Raw genomic sequence first — 17,014 nt, forward strand, 5'->3', positions numbered from 1 at the left:
TTACTTGTTTTAAAAAATTCTAAAAAATAAAAAACAGAAAAGTGGTGTGTGCATATGTATTTACCCCTTTGCTATGAAGCCTCTAAATAAGATCTGGTGCAACCAATTACCTTCAGAAGTCACATAATTACTTAAAGTCCACCTGTGTGCAATCTGAGTATCACATGATCTGTCACATGATCTCAGTATATATACACTTATTCTTAAAGGCCCCAGAGTCTGCAACACCACTGAGCAAGGGGCACCAGTAAGCAAGTAGCACCATGAAGACCTAGGCGCTCTCCAAACAGGTCAGGGACAAACTTGTGGAGAAGTACAGATCAGGGTTGGGTTATAAAAAAAATATCTGAAACTTTGAATATCCCACAGAGCACCATTAAATTCATTATTAAAAAAATGGAAATAATATGGCACCACAACAAACCTGCCAAGAGAGGGCCGCCTACCAAAACTCACGGACCAGGCAAGGAGGGCATTAATCAGAGAGGCAACAGAGAGACCAAACATAACCCTGAAGGAGCTGCAAAGCTCCACAGTGGAGATGGAGTATCTAGGGCCACTTTAAGACGTACACTCCACAGAGCTGGGCTTTATGGAAGAGTGCCCAGAGAAAAGCCATTGCTTAAAGAAAACAAATAAGCAAACATGTTTGCTGTTCGCCAAAAGGCATGTGGGAGACTCCCCAAACATATGGAAGAAGGTACTCTGATCAGATGAGACTAAAATTGAGCTTTTTGGCCATCAAGAAAAACGCTACGTCTGGCGTAAACTCAACACCTCTCGTCACCCTGAGAACACTATCCACACAATGAAGCGTGGTGGCAGCATCGTCCTTTGGGGATGTTTCCCAGTCCCTGCCGATGGAAAAACTGGTCAGAATTGAAGGAATGATATATGGCGTTAAATGCGGGGGAATTCTTGAGGGAAACCTGTTTCAGTCTTCCAGAGATTTGAGACTGGGACAGAGGTTCACCTTCCAGCAGGAAAATGACCCTAAGCATAGTGCTAAAGCAACACTTGAGTGGTTTAAGGGGAAACATTTTAAATGTCTTGGAATGGCCTAGTCAAAGCCCAGACCTCAATTATTATTATTATTATTATTATTATTATTATTATTATTATTATTATTATTATTTGTATTTATTGGCAGACGCCCTTATCCAGGGCGACTTACAACATAAGTGAAATCCAATTGAGAATCTGTGGTATGACTTAAAGATTGCTGTACACCAGCGGAACCCATCCAACTAGAAGGAGCTGGAGCAGTTTTGCCTTCAAGAATGGACAAAAATCCCAGTGGCTAGATGTGCCAAGCTTATAGAGACGTACTCCAAGAGACTTGCAGCTGCAAGAGGTGTCTCTACAAAGGGGGGCTGTGGGAGACTGGGTCGGGTGGTGCTGGGGGGGGCTGTGGGAGATTTCTTGTTTGTTTCACAAGAAAAAATATTTTGCATCTTCGAAGTGGTAGGCTTGTTGTGTAATTCAAATGATACAAACCCCCAAAAAATAAATTTTAATTCCAGGTTGTAGGGCAACAAAATAGGAAAAATGCCAAGGGGGTGAATACTTTTGAAAGGCAGTGTAATGTACTTTTGCACACCCACTAACACACAGATTGTGTAACACACAAACCTGGGCCCTGTGGGGGTGTCTGCGCTCGGTCCAGCTGGCACAGACCCCACCGTCAGCACTAATACCAGCTCTCCTGGTCGCAGCAGCTCATCGATCTGCATCCCTGCCTGGACCGTGCTGTGAAATGCCCAGTCTAGTCAGTGACTCTATACCAATCCAGTCCAGTCCAGTCCAGTCAGTGACTCTCTACCAGGCCAGTCTAGTCCAGTCCAGTCCAGTCCAGTCAGTGACTCTGCAGCAGTCCAGTCCAGTCCAGTCCAGTCAGTGACTCTGCAGCAGTCCAGTCCAGTCCAGTAGATATTGGTATACAGTCCAGTCCAGTCTTGGCTCTGTGCCCTCGGAGCACTCGACCTCTCAGACAGACGGTGGGGGGGCAGGATTAGGACTTCAGGCTGCCGAGATCCTACATATCCGACCAGAATATGACACATCAGCATTCAGACAAAAACTGAACACACACACACTACTTGCACACACTGAACACACACTGTACTCACACACCCTGAGCACACACACACTGGACTGTGCCAGATTGGATTTGACCAAACTGTACTGTACTTAACTGTATCACACCATTAAACACTACTGGACTGTACTGGACAGGGCAGCCCTGGGGGGCTGTGGGAGACTGGGCCGGGCAGCGGTGTGGGGGGCTGTGGGAGAGTGGACTGGGCAGCCCTGTGGGGGGCTGTGGGAGACTGGGCCGGGCGGCACTGTGGGAGGCTGTAGGAGAGCGGAGCGGGCAGCATTGTGGGGGGCTGTGGTAGAGCAGACCGGGCAGCGCTGTGGGGGGCTGTGGTAGAGCAGACCAGGCAGCATTGTGGGGGGCTGTGGGAGAGCAGAGCCGCGGCTGGGGCGCTCAATCCCAGATCAATTTCCGCTGCTGGAGAAACGGTCCGTCAGCAGCCGCCGCAGACGGCCGCCCAGCGCTGAGTGGACAAACCCACAATTAGACTAGAGTATGTCATATGGTTGTCTCTGACACAGACACACAACGACACACATACACACAAGCACACACAAACACACACATACACACACTGTCACACATACACTCACACACACATAAACACAAACACACATATACACACACAGAAACACAAACACGCATACACAGACACACAAACGCACATAAACTCACACACACATACACACACACGCATACAAAGACACACAAACGCACATAAACTCTCACACACACACACACACATGCATACATACACATACACTCACACAGACACACACACCCCTCCCTCCACTCCTCCCTCTTTGGATGTATTTATTCATTTATTTATTTATTTTATTAATGCTTCTTCCTCCGCTCATTAGGATGAGTTTAGCTGAGTTGAGAAATTTGGTTTCACACTGTCTCCAGGTCTCTCTCTCTCTTCCTCTCCCTCCCTCTCTCTCTCTCTCTCTCTCTCTCTCTCTCAGACCAGGACCCTGTCTCCCAGCCTGTGTTCTCTTCCTTGAAAAAAAGTAAGAAAATTATTATTATTATTAATATTGTGTTATTGTTTTGACAGTACTGTTGTGTTGATGATTACTGTTATTGTAGAAATTACTAATTCTATTTTTCTTGATTATTACTGTTTTTGTTGTTGATGTTAATATTTATGTTATTACTATTGTTGTTGATTATTAATATTATTAAATATTATTTATAATAATAATAATAATAATAATAATAATACATGAAATTCCACACCCTGCCCAGTTCTGTGGAGGTAACTGTAACTTTTCATGAAGCACTGAAATAAATAGTTACTCCATCGATTTCATTACTGTTCATTTCTTTTATTCACTTTTAAATTTATGTATGTATCTATTTATTTATGTATGTATTCATGTGTGTATGTATTGTTGCGTGTATTTTATTGATGTATCTGAGAGTTTATGTATGCAGTCAGAGCCCCTGTGTGGGTGCGGTACAGAGACCCACTGAGTTCAGACCGGCTCTGGACACAGCACAACACAACACCATTATTACACAACACAACACAAACCAACACAGCACCATTATTACACAACACAACACAAACCAACACAGCACCATTATTACACAACACAACACAAACCAACACAGTAGCAATATTACACAACACAGCACTATTATAACACAACACAACACAACACAGTATCAATATTACACAACACAGCACTATTATAACACAACACAACACAACACAGTATCAATATTACACAACACAGCACTATTATAACACAACACAACACAACACAGTATCAATATTACACAACACAGCACTATTATAACACAACACAACACAGTATCAATATTACACAACACAGCACAACACAACACAAAACAGCACAACCCAACACCATAATTATTACTGTGGATTACATGAATGGTGTGGATATTGTAGACCACAGCCATATGCCAACGTATTGATAAACAGTGACAAAAACAATGCTGTCTCATGAGATATCTTATAAATATAGGATTCAGGAATCAGTTATTGCTTGAGGTCTCACGAGGTGGAGCAAACGGGACGACACTGGCAGAGGGGCGCGGCTGGGTCGCACTCCAGCAGCTCGGTTAACACGGCGGTGTCTCGTGAGACGTCCTATAAGACTCGCTGTGTTATTAATAATATTTGTGAGAGCGGAGTGTATTTCACATTAACTGTGTCTGGCAGGCAGCCCTGGAGTCTCCCTGCTGCTGCAGTCACACTGTTATAGGGGGAGAGAGAGAGAGAAATGGGGAGAGGGAGAGAAGGGGAGAGAGAGAGGGAGAGGAAGAGAGAGGGAGGGAGAGACGTGGAGAGAGAAGGGGAGAGAGGGGAGAGGAGAGGGGAGGGGGGGAGGGGAAGAGGGAGAAATGGGGGGAGAGAGAAAGGGACAGGAGAGAAAGAGAGGGAAGGGGGGAGACAGGGAAAAGGGGGTGAGGGAGAGGAAAGAGAGAGTGGGGAGAGGGTGACACACCTGTAGTGTACTGGGATACACTCGTATATACAGAATCAACACACACACATACACACACACACACACACACACACACTGGGGGGTGTCTGTAGCTGGGCTGTGGCCCAGTATGTGAGCCAGGGTCTCTGTAGCCCTGGAGAGATCCTGACTGAGTGGGTCAGGAATAGCCTGGCACTCAGCCCTGGGGGGCAGGCAGGGGTTTCATCAATTATCAACAGCCTTAAACCTGAACCCCTGGGAAAATAGACACAAAACAAACACACATATACATATACACACACACTCTGACTGCACTATAGTAGCTATTTTTGCCTCTGACAGACAGACACTGACAGACACACAAACTGACAGGTACACACAGACACTGACAGACACACAAACTGACAGGTACACACAGACACTGACAGACACACACACAAATTGACAGACAGACACTGACTGACACACAGACACTGACAGAGACACAGTCACTGACAGACACACACACAAATTGACAGACAGACACTGACTGACACACAGACACTGACAGAGACACAGTCACTGACAGACACACACACAAATTGACAGACAGACACTGACTGACACACAGACACTGACAGAGACACAGTCACTGACAGACAGACACACAAATTGACTCATAGACAGACAGACAGAGATCAAGGGCCAAAGAAAACAGAAGGCATCCGCCGTGTCCTGGCTGAGCATGTCTGCAGTGCAGCCCCTCCCTCCCTCCCTCCCTCCCTCCCTCCCTGGCTGGCTGCGGGGGGGGGAGAGGGAGTGTAATATAGTACAGTATCAGCTATCCTACCGTCAGCTCCTCAGCAGAGAGAGAGGGAGAGGGAGCGACAGAAGGGGGGAGAAGGCAAGAGAGAGGAGAGAGATAGAAGGAAGGAGGGCGAGACAGAGAGAGAGAAGGAGAGAGGAGAGAGGCAGAGTTCCACTCAGACATAACCAGCACAGTCTCCCAGACACTGGCGGTCCTTGGAGAGGGAGGGAGAGAGAGAGGGAAGGAGGGAGGGGAGAAGGGGAGAGGACAGCACTGCTCCCAACCTGAGGTAAGACTGGGGCTCCTGTCTCGGCACACTCACTCGCTTCTCACACTGCAAGTCAACAGCTGCACACTGGAGTGTCAGTCAGACAGGAGGAGAAAGGGAGGGAGGGCGAGAGATAAGGGGTAGCAGGGAAGGGGACAGATGGAGCGGCAGGGGAGAGTGAGGGAGTGAATGAAGCAGGGAGTGTGAGGGGGTAGAAGGGGAAGAAGGAGGTAGGGGGTAGGGGAGCGAGGAAGGGAGAGGTAGAGGAGTGGGATGAAGGGCGAGATGGTAGGAAAGTGATGGGGCAAGGGAGAGAAGAAGGGAGGGTGCAGAGAGAGTGGGAGAGATCGACACTTTCACACTGTTGTTTATTTTGCATTTGGTCAAGTACGGTAACGGCAACCTGTCCCCCTGTCTTTGTGTCTCAGACTTACTCTAACTCACTCTCTCTCTCTCTCCCTTTCTCCTACTCACCCTGTTTCTCTCTCTCTTTCTCTCCCTGTTGCTCTCCTACTCTCCCTCTCTCTCTCTGTGGGGTGACTCAGTGGTTGGCACTGGGGCCGGGGGGTGATATGCAGAATGTGGGGGGGGGGCACTGGGAAGCGCATTAATCAACTTGACTTGGAATGAATGAGCTGGAAATAGTCAGACAGTGTGTGTGTGTGTGTGAGAGAGAGAGAGAGTGTCAGAGTCAGGTGTTAGTTGGGCATAGTGTGTGGGTGTGGCAATATTATATTGTGCTGTACAGTGTGTACAGTATATTTATTCCAGGTGTGCAGTGAGTACAGTATATTTACTCCAGGTGTGCAGTGTGTGCAGTCCTTGTACTCCAGGTGTGCAGTGTGTACAGTGTATTTACTCCAGGTGTGCACTGTTTACAGTATATTTACTCCAGGTGTGCAGTGTGTACATTATGTATACTCCAGGTATGCAGTGTGTGCAGTATATTTACTCCAGGTGTGCAGTGTATGCAGTCTTTGTACCCCAGGTGTGCAGTGTGTGCAGTCTTTATACTCCAGGGATGAAGTGTGTATGGTATATTTACTCCAGGCATGCAGTGTGTACAGTCCTTATACCCCAGATGTGCAGTGTGTGCAGTATATTTACTTCAGGTGTTCAGTGTGTACAGTATATTTACTCCAGGTGTGCACTGTTTACAGCATATTTACTCCAGGTGCATGGTGCGTGCAGTACATATACTCCAGGTGTGAAGTATGTACAGTATATATAATCTTCACCTATCTATCTCTCAACTGGTGTTCAGGTCTCTGTCTTTGTTTCTTTGTTTGTCTACTCTTTCTCCTTTCACCTCATCCCCTCGTCCGTCACTGCTTGATCATGGATTTTATTCCTCCACTCTCCCTCTCTCTCTCTCACACACCCACACCTCCTTGTTTGTCATCCACTCATAAAATCCATAAAGAAAAGAAAACACAGTTTGGACAAAAACACAACTCTCTATCTGTCTTAGACTGTTCCCAGTGGCTGTGTGTGTGTGTGTGTGTGTGTGTGTGAGAGTGTGTGTGTGTTTGTGTGTCTGAGTATGTGTGTGTGTGCGTGTGCGTGTGCTCTCTGTGCATCTCTCTCACATGCTCTCTGTCTCTTTCATTGTTAGGTTTATTGCAGTGTTAAGTCTATGTACTGTAACGAATGTGCTGGTATCAGTCTCTCTCTCCTTCCTCTACCAATTGTCCCTCTCGTGCTCTCTCTCTCTGAGAAGTAATTCTTGGTTAGCACCAGACACCCCCACCCTCCCTTTCTCTCCCTCTTTCTTTCACACACACACACACACACACACAAATTCAATTCAAATTAAATTCAAATTGAGCTTTATTGGCATGACCTCTTCCTCTGGTATACAGGCGATACATAAAACAACAAGAAAATATATATTTATAGATAATTAAGTAAATAAAAATGAAATATATAAATAATTTAAACATTAAAATAATTACCTAAATTAAAAAATATATATAATAATAATAATTCATTATAAACATTTATCAGTCCTATTAAAGTCCCCCTCCCACAACAGAAAAAACAACACTAACAACTGCCCCCTCCCTCCCCAGCAGCAGTAGCAGGGCCTGTCTGTCCACACACTGTCCACACACTGTCCACACACTGTGCCCCTGACTACCCACACACTATCTCTAGACTGTCCCTCAGGCTGTCCACCCTCTGTCCCTCAGGCTGTGGCAGGCAGACACACCGGAAGTGTTCTCTTCCTCTCCCAGAAGGATGGGACTTTTTCTTTCTCTGGGAGGAGTGTGAGGTCTCTGATATGGTTCAGGAATTTGGGGTGTATACTTTTCATTTGTCAGTGTATTTCCAGCAGAAAGTGCATCTCTGTTTCAATCCCCCCCTCAAATGTAATATTCCTATTTAAGGTCCGATAACATTCAAGTTGATCTAACTCTTTAACTAACTCTCCCGGTCTCTCACTCTGCTCCCTCTGTGCAGTGCTAATATAATGTATCTGACAGATAACTCCTTCGCTCGTATTCTCTCTCTCTCTCTCTCTCTCTCTCTATTGATCTCAGTGTTAATGTACCAAAGCTTTCAATCAGGGTAGTAATTCTTGGTTAACCCCAGACACCCAACCCCCTCTCTCTGTACAGTTCTGTTCAGTGTCAACTCACTTAATCTTTCTTTTTCACTTGTTTTCTCTTTTTTTTCAACCCCTCCTGGACTAACCTTCCTCCTCTCCCTCCCTCTCTCTCTCAGTGCCACACCCTGTCACTGACCCCCTACCCCACCCCCACCTCCTCCACCGACTCCGTGACGGCAACTGCCATGACGACAGGAGGGAGGAGGAGGAGGAGGAGGACGACGAATTTGACCGTCTCCCCGAGCGACTGTTGCCCAGCTACGGCTCCCGGGATTCCATTCTAAGCAGAAGAGGAGGAAGAGGTGGAGGAGGAGGAGGGAGGAAGAAGAACAAAGAGGCGGAGGAGGAGGAGAGGAGGCGGAGTGCCGTAGAGCGCAGGGAGCAGGAGGGCGGAGGAGGCGGGGCTTTAGCCGGGATGCGGTGCTCTACGCTGCTGGCCATCCTGGCCGCCGTCCTGCTGTACCTGGTGCTGGGCGCCGTGGTATTCCGCACGCTGGAGGCGCCGCGAGAGACGCAGACGCACAGCCACGTGATCCAGGCCAAGAGCGACTTCCTGGGCAACCACACCTGCGTCAACCCATTCGAGCTCGACCTGCTCATACAGGTGAGACTGAGAGAGGGAGAGGGAGAGAGTGGGGGAAAGGGAGAGAGGGAGGGAGGGAGAGACAGAGGGAGAAGCCTGCTCATACAGGTGAGACTGAGGGGAGCCCTGGTCATCTTTGTCTGTATCTCAGGAGGTGGCAGATGCAGTGGGGTCAGGGGTCGACCCAGTCAGCAACGCCTCCTCCTTCAGCAGCCGCTGGGACCTGTCCAGCGCATTCTTCTTCTCCGGCACCATCATCACCACCATCGGTGAGTCTGTGTGTCTCAGCATCCCCTTCGTCTCACAATATACCATAATACACCCCCCGGGCTCCTTTCCAGAATATTTTATTCATTGATTGATTTTACCTTCCCAGGATTCGGGAATATCTCTCCCAAGACGGAAGGTGGGCGGATCTTCTGCATCTTCTACGCCCTGATCGGGATCCCCATGTTCGGTATCCTGCTGGCCGGCGTGGGTGATCACCTGGGCAATGGGCTGCGCCGCGGCATCGGGAAGATAGAGGCAGTCTTCCTGGTGGGGATTCCTGGGAATCTGAGAGGGAGGGAAGGAGGGAGGGGGAAAGGTGGAGGAATGGGCAGGGTTCTCTAAACATAACAACTTCTCTCTCTGTCTCTGTCTCTCTCTCTCACTCTCAGAAATGGAAGGTCAGCCCCAACATCATCCGTGTGATCTCAGCGGTGCTGTTCATCCTGATTGGTTGCCTGCTGTTTGTAGCCTTGCCAACGCTGGTGTTTCAGGAAGTGGAGAAGTGGTCGTTGCTCGAGGCGACATACTTTGTGGTCATCACCTTGACGACCGTGGGCTTCGGTGATTATGTGGCAGGTGAGCGACACCACAACACACACACAACAACACACAACACACACACAACAACACACAACACACAACACATAGCACACAGCACACAACACACAACACACAACACACAGCAAACAGCACACAGCATACAACACACAGCACACAACACACAGCACACAGCACACAGCACACAGCACACAACACACAGCACACAGCACACAACACACAGCACACAACACACAGCACACAGCACACAACACACAACACACAGCACACAGCACACAGCACACACACACAGAACACAGCACACAACACAATGTGGTAAAGAACAGCCGTGCACAGGGTAGTAGAACAAGACAATACGCTACACTACAGTACAATACATTACACTACACTACACCACCGTAAAATACAGAGCACAGTAACCCGACCCTCTCTCTGCCCCAGGGGACCGGGATGACAGTGAGCACTGGTACAAGCCGCTGGTGTGGTTCTGGATCCTATTGGGCCTGGCCTACTTCGCCTCCATCCTCACCATGATCGGCAACTGGCTGCGCGTTCTGTCCAAGAAGACACGGGCTGAGGTACAGAGGGAGGTGGTTGGGTGGGGGAGAGAGTGCTGTCCAAGAAAATATGCATTGAGTTTTCACAATCTTTCCCCTCTCTCTCTCTGTCAGATGGAGGGGCTGAGGGCCCACGCCACTGACTGGACCCAGAACATCCAAAACATCGACTTCCGGATCCCCCACGGGCTGGACCTGAACCAGCACCTGCCCCGCCGCCGCCGCAAGAAGCACCGGGGTCAGAGGTCACGCAGCGAGGGGGTGGGGCCTGCAGGAGGGGGCGGGGGAGGGGACGGAGGAGGGGGCGGAGTCCACGGCCCAGACAGCCAACCGGGGTCCAGCGGCTCATCTTCCTACTCCTACTCCGATGACGAGGAGGACCACTCCTCCTCCGGGTCTGAGGGGTCAGAGGTCACGCAGACAGAGAGGGTGGCGGGAGACGGAGAGGGCGAGCGGGTGCCGGGAAAGACGCTGACCCCCCCGGCGCTGCTCCTGTCACCCCCAACAGACCCCCACAGCTGCTCGCAGCCGTTGGACTACTTTGGTGAGAACCTGGCCTACATCGACGAGTCGTCGGACACACTGAGCGAGCGCCTGGACCCCGACGGCCCCCCGCACCGGCGCCCGCCCCCCATCCCCGGGTCCCTTCTCCCGGGGGGTGTGCGTCGTGCCAAACGCAGACGCCCCCGCCGCCCCGGGAACACTGCCGGTCACGCCAAGCCCAACGGAGACATATACCCCCACCCGCCACCACCCCCACCTCCTGCCCCATCGGCTCCCTTACTGCTCCCCTCGCAGGCGCCCCCTCCCCCCCAGAGAAACTGAACTCAGGGCTGGGGGGGACTGATCCAAAGTTCTGATTGCCTGAGGGACTGACTGTCAGTGTGTCAGATTGACAGAAAGACAGACAGACTGCCTGACTGACTGACTGTCTATATAGCGATCAGTCTGTCAGTCTGTCAAGAACACAGCTGAGTTCTGACCTCCGACTTCTTGACTTTGGAACTTTAAACCTGGGAACTGTAGAACTTTGGAACTTTAGAATTTTCAACACTGGACGTTTTGCATTTTGACCTTTTGACCCTGTCCGCCATAACTGGCCTGGGTCCAGCCTTGTGTGTCCTGCATGGCATGGTGTTGCACTGATCCCCCCTCCCACTGGAGAACATTTCACACCTACTCCACTGTATCCACCCTCTCCCCACTGAGGAACAATTCGCACCTATGCCACTCTCTGCACACCCACCCCACTGTCCCCACTGCACGTGTCTGTGAACAGGGGCTGAGGAAGACCAGGTGAAAACACAGGACAGTGCAACAGGACTACGCAGGTTTACAGTACAGAGATGTGTTGCACAAAATAATGGTATTAGTCCAGAACAGTGATATGGTTACAATGCAGTAACATCCATGCCCAGCAGGGGGAGCTGTAGGGTGGCGAGACAGGACAGCATGTGCCTGTACAAACTGTAGTGCCTTCTGAGCTACAACCTAGCACAGTGTGTCTGTGTGGGCGTCTCTGTGTGTGTATCTGTATCTGTGTGCGTGTCTCTGTGTGTATGTGTTTCTGTGTGGGTGTCTCTGTGAGAGTATGTGTGTGTTTGTCTCTCTACACTTCCAAAGGTGAACACACAAACAGTGTTGGGGTGTGGGTGTGTGTATTCTCTTGACCTCTCCTGACCTCTCTTGACCTGTCCTAAAGTGTCCTGACCTGTCCTGATGTATCAGTCTGTCTTGACCTTTGCAGTTGAATCAATAAAGTCCTCACTGGTGTGCCTCCACACTTCTCGCGAGATCTTTATTATCATAATCAAGTTGGATACGCGCTGGCTCCTGCGCTGCACACGCTAATACCTAATTGCTTGTGCTTTTTGTACGGATATGATCAATACTTATTTGTTTATAATCGATTGAAAACCACAACAATTCCACTGACCACACTGCTGGAACATTCACAACTTAATTGCCTGCGAAGCGTAAAGTGGCTCTAAATAGTCGACAGCCAATCAGCAGGGAATCGTAACTTCGATAGCCAATCAGCAGTGAGGATTCACAGCCAATAGCTGCCCTGCTTTAAAGTACTGGTCAAACACTCCGCCTATACACAGAGCAGCCATAACATTATGGCCACTGACAGGTGAAGTGAATAACACTGATAATCTTGTTATCATGGCACCTGTCAGTGGGTGGGATATATTAGGCAGCAAGTGAACATTTTGTCCTCAAAGTTGATGTGTTAGAAGAAGGAAAAATGGGCAGCGTAAGGATCTGAGCGACTTTGACAAGGGCCAAATTGTGATAGCTAGACGACTGGGTCAGAGCATCTCCAAAACTGCAGCTCTTGTGGGGTGTTCCCGGTCTGCAGTGGTCAGTACCTATCAAAAGTGGTCCAAGGAAGGAAAAGCGGTGAACCGGCGACAGGGTCATGGGCGGCCAAGACTCATTGATGCACGTGGGGAGCGAAGGCTGGCCCGTGTGGTCCGATCCAACAGACGAGCTACTGTAGCTCAAATTGCTGAAAAAGTTCAGGCTGGTTCTGATAGAAAGGTGTCAGAACACACAGTGCATCGCAGTTTGTTGCGTATGGGGCTGCGTACCCGCAGACCAGTCAGGGTGCCCATGCTGACCCCTGTCCACTGCCGAAAGCGCCTACAATGGGCACATCAGCATCAGAACTGGACCACGGAGCAATGGAAGAAGGTGGCCTGGTCTGATGAATCACGTTCTGTTTTACATCATGGATGGCCGGGTGCGTGTGCGTCGCTTACCTGGAGAACACATGGCACCAGGATGCACTATGGGAAGAAGGCAGGCCAGCGGAGGCAGTGTGATGCTTTGGGCAATGTTCTGCAGGGAAACCTTGGGTCCTGCCATTCATGTGGAAGTTACTTTGACACGTACCACCTACCTAAGCATTGTTGCAGACCATGAACATCCTTTCATGGAAACGATATTCCCTGATGGCATTGGCTTCTTTCAACAGGATAATGCATCCTGCCACAAAGCAAAAATGGTTCAGGAATGGTTTGAGGAACACAACAATGAGTTCAAGGTGTTGACTTGGCCTCCAAATTCCCCAGATCTCAATCCAATCGAGCATCTGTGGGATGTGCTGGACAAACAAGTCCGATCCATGGAGGCCCCACCTCACAACTTACAGGACTTAAATGTCTTGGTTCCAGATACCACAGCACACCTTCAGAGGTCTAGTGGAGTCCATGCCTCGATGGGTCAGGGCTGTTTTGGCGGCAAAAGGGGGACCTTCACAATATTAGGCAGGTGGTCATAATGTTATGGCTGATTGGTGTATAATACTAATGAATACATATACTACTACAAATATGAAAAATAATTGTCACAGGAGTTGACAAGGTCTGTATTGTTATTCTCATAATTAATTACCTTTATTTGAGTATTCTCACTGTTTTAGGGGTTTGTGTGTTTTATTTATCTGTGTATCATGTTTGTACGCATTGCAGTGCGCATTATTGGTGAATAATACTTTTACAAACGGCTACTGATGCACACTACTCATAACCTAAACTATACCAGTACTACTTCAATTACAAACTGTTCCTTATATGAACCTGCATATTACCATAACAATAATTAATACCCAGTAATATTATCATACAAAACAGGTAATGCCACCTGCAGGAAAAGTATCTTCAACTTTAATTCCAGATGAGGTCTACTAGTGCATTGTGAAGTAATGTTCAGACTGTACAATGCACTAGTTAGAGCTCATCTGGATACTGTGGACAGTTCTGGGCTCCACACTTCAAGAAAGATATCGCTGCTCTAGAGGCAGTTCAGAGGAGAGCAACCAGACTTATTCCAGGTCTGAAGGGAATGTCCTACTGAGAGACTGAGGAACTGAACCTTTTCACCCTGGAACAGAGGAGACTACGTGGGGACTCAATTCAAGTCTTCAAAATCTTGAAAGGCATCGACCACATCAAACCAGAGGAGCTTTTCCAGATCAGCAGGGACACACGCACTCAGGGACACAAATGGAAATTGGGCTTCAAGGCATTCAAGACAGAAAACAGGAGACACTTCTTCACACAGAGAGGCGTCACAATCTGAACAAACTCCCCAGCGATGTGGTAGATGCTGAAAATTTGGGAAGATTTAAAAATAGACTGGATAGGATCCTTGGATCACTTAGTTATTAATGGACACCAAACGAGCACGATGGAGCGAATGGCCTCCTCTCGTTTGTCAACTTTCTTAGGTCTAGTCATTGTATCTCTTATCATTTACCGTTATTATTATTGGTGGCTTTTATAGAAAGAAATGGGGAGGAGAGAGGGAGAGAAAGAGAGGGAATGAGTGAGAGATTTGAAGGGAAGGGGAAATGAAGAAAGGAGTGAAATTTGAGACGGTAAGAAGTTTAAACCCAGCAACCAGTCGGAGGTGTCGTACCCGCCTGTGCCCACCAGGGGGCGGTGAAAACTGCAGAATATGCATATGTGTGTGTGTGAGTGAGTGAGTACGTATTTGCGCTGTCCGCAGTCAGTGTCCGGCCATCAGCCACCTGGGCCTGTACCGCACTTGGGAATGACGTCATCACACGGTCCGTTGAATGTGTTACGAGTCCCATAGGACACATGACGCGCTATTAGCGGGGCTGTCAATGCACTGAGACAACACACCCTGCTGACAGACACGCAGAGGAGTGTGTGTGTGTGTGTGTGTGTGAACCTGGTCTGAGATGGTGTGTGTATGTTACCAGTCCAGTCTAATCTAGTCCAGTCCAGCTGCCCCCCACCCCATCTCTCTCCTCCTGCCCCTGCTGTCTCCTCCTCCTCCTCCTCCGGGGCTATAAGTGCGGAGTGCAGCGGGGGTCCGGCGGGACTTGTGCCACACAGGACCCCAGGGCAGCGACCGACCCGCCGCAGGACACCGAGACCCGGACAGCAGCATGCCGCCCTTCGAGAAATCACATGAACTGAAGACCTTCAAACAGAGAAAGTGCCTCGGTAGAGTCGTAGGAGACGTGTCTGTGGGTCTCTGTCCCTCTGTGTCTGTCAGTCTGTCTCTGCACTTGTGACACCGGGAGACACTGTGTTCCACATCTGGACGTGGTTACTGGGATTATTGTTGCTGATGTTAATCATAAGTATTGTAATATTAGTTGCATCAGTATTTGCAATACCTATCAATTATATTCTTTTTCAGAAACAAGAAAACATGAGGTCTGTACCATCCGCTCAAAGTTCCCCAACAAAATACCGGTGAGTGAGTCTGTCTGCCTGAAATATGATTTAGAAAGCATTACAAAAGTGCAGTATCACCATCAGCTGTGTGTGTGTCAGTCGTGTAAAGGGGTCAGAGCTGTGTTTTGGATGTTTAACCGTTGCACTGTGTAAGAGTGTGTGTTGTGTTGGGCTGTTGTGTAAGTGTGTTGTTGGGTAACCACTGGTTTATGCCACTGGGGCAAAATGTGAGGAGCTGGCAAGATCACAAAGGGGGGAGAGGATGGTGGTGCTGACAAAGTGACAAACCATGGGGGGGTGACTGCCTTATCTGGCCACACCTTGGCTACGCTACAGCGTGTAACAGTGTGTTGAGCTGTTGTGTAACAGTGTGTTGTGCTGCGCTGCAGGTGATCGTGGAGCGCTACAGTGGGGAGACGGTGCTCCCCCCGCTGGACAAAACCAAGTTCCTGGTGCCGCAGGAAATGACAATGGGCCAGTTCATCTGTCTGCTGCGGTGAGACTGGGGGGACTGGGAGAAACTGTCTCTAACGGTCCAGTGTTCATGTGCTGCAGTGTCTGTATTAACCCCCTCTCCCTCTCTCAGCTCACGGGTGGTGCTGTGCGGCACGCAGGCGCTGTTTGTGTTCGTGTTGGGCCGCGCCCTGTGCTGCCTGTCCTCCAGCATGGCGGAGGTGTACACCTCCCACCACGACCGCGACGGCTTCCTCTACCTCTGCTACGCCTCGCAGGACGCCTTCGGGGCTCCCCTCTGACCCCCCCAACCTCTCTCTCCCTCTCTCCACACTCTCACACACACACAATGATGTCACTTCCTCTCAGGAGCTTACAGTGCCATGGCCTTAGTCCTGTCTGGCCTGTCTGGTGTGTGACATCACTTCATGCTGGGGGTCCATGCTGTTCCGTAGCTGTGGCAACAAGAGGAGCAACGTGCGCCTGGGCGACCATAGCAACACAACTCGAGCAGAAGGGTGAGAGGTCACTCTGGGTGGACTGCCCTGACCTCTGACCTTTCTTCACCCACTGTTAAAATGTGAAGTCCCCCGATGCTGTCACCTCCTGACCGAAGGGGAAACGCACAGACCCGTCCATGTGTGCTGGACTCGACCTGGGCAGGTGTGTCAGTGTGTGTGCTGGACTGTCTGAACCACACAGCTGTCTGCACAGTTGTGTTACTGTAAGCTGAAGAGAGATACTAGTCCGGTGAATTGTGTTGTACTGTGTTGTACTGACCTGTGTGCTGCAGGGCTGTGGCTTAATGGCCAGGCTCACTTGAAAAGCAAACAAGGGCACAAGTGGGGGCAAAACTGAACACACAACCACCCCCCCCAGCCTATGCTCTTCTCCCATTGTACACAGCTCCCCCTGGTAGTCACTCACTGTAACTGTGTCCTCACTTCACCAGAAAGACAAATTACCAATAAACAGTTCTCTCTCTCTCTGACTGTGCTTTGTCCATTTATTTATTAAATATCTGCCTCTATCTCCTCTCTGCCACCTTCTCCGTCTCTTTTTGTTACTCTCTCACAATCGTTTCTCACAGCCACCAAGGAAAAAACGAATTAAACAATAAATAAATAGTTGTATAAATAATTAAGAAA

At 49.2% G+C, this 17,014-nt stretch overlaps 2 protein-coding genes across 2 annotated transcripts; both read left to right on the forward strand.

Annotated features, from left to right (window-relative positions):
- The first annotated feature begins 5,396 nt into the window (after positions 1–5,396).
- Positions 5,397–11,972, forward strand: kcnk4a (potassium channel, subfamily K, member 4a). Its single transcript, XM_066719064.1, has 7 exons — positions 5,397–5,633; positions 8,340–8,827; positions 8,958–9,075; positions 9,183–9,343; positions 9,466–9,652; positions 10,076–10,212; positions 10,306–11,972. The coding sequence occupies exons 2-7, from the start codon at positions 8,639–8,641 to the stop codon at positions 11,014–11,016; spliced, it is 1,503 nt and encodes a 500-aa protein (XP_066575161.1). The 5' UTR covers positions 5,397–5,633; positions 8,340–8,638; the 3' UTR covers positions 11,017–11,972.
- Positions 11,973–14,988: 3,016 nt separating this feature from the next.
- Positions 14,989–16,854, forward strand: map1lc3cl (microtubule-associated protein 1 light chain 3 gamma, like). The gene is made up of 4 exons (XM_066719066.1): positions 14,989–15,176; positions 15,376–15,431; positions 15,803–15,909; positions 16,000–16,854. Exons 1-4 carry the CDS (start codon positions 15,119–15,121, stop codon positions 16,166–16,168), a joined length of 390 nt encoding a protein of 129 aa, XP_066575163.1. The 5' UTR covers positions 14,989–15,118; the 3' UTR covers positions 16,169–16,854.
- Positions 16,855–17,014: the final 160 nt, after the last annotated feature.

Source organism: Amia ocellicauda, chromosome 12 (genome assembly GCF_036373705.1).
Source record: "Amia ocellicauda isolate fAmiCal2 chromosome 12, fAmiCal2.hap1, whole genome shotgun sequence".
Lineage (NCBI taxonomy): Eukaryota > Metazoa > Chordata > Actinopteri > Amiiformes > Amiidae > Amia > Amia ocellicauda.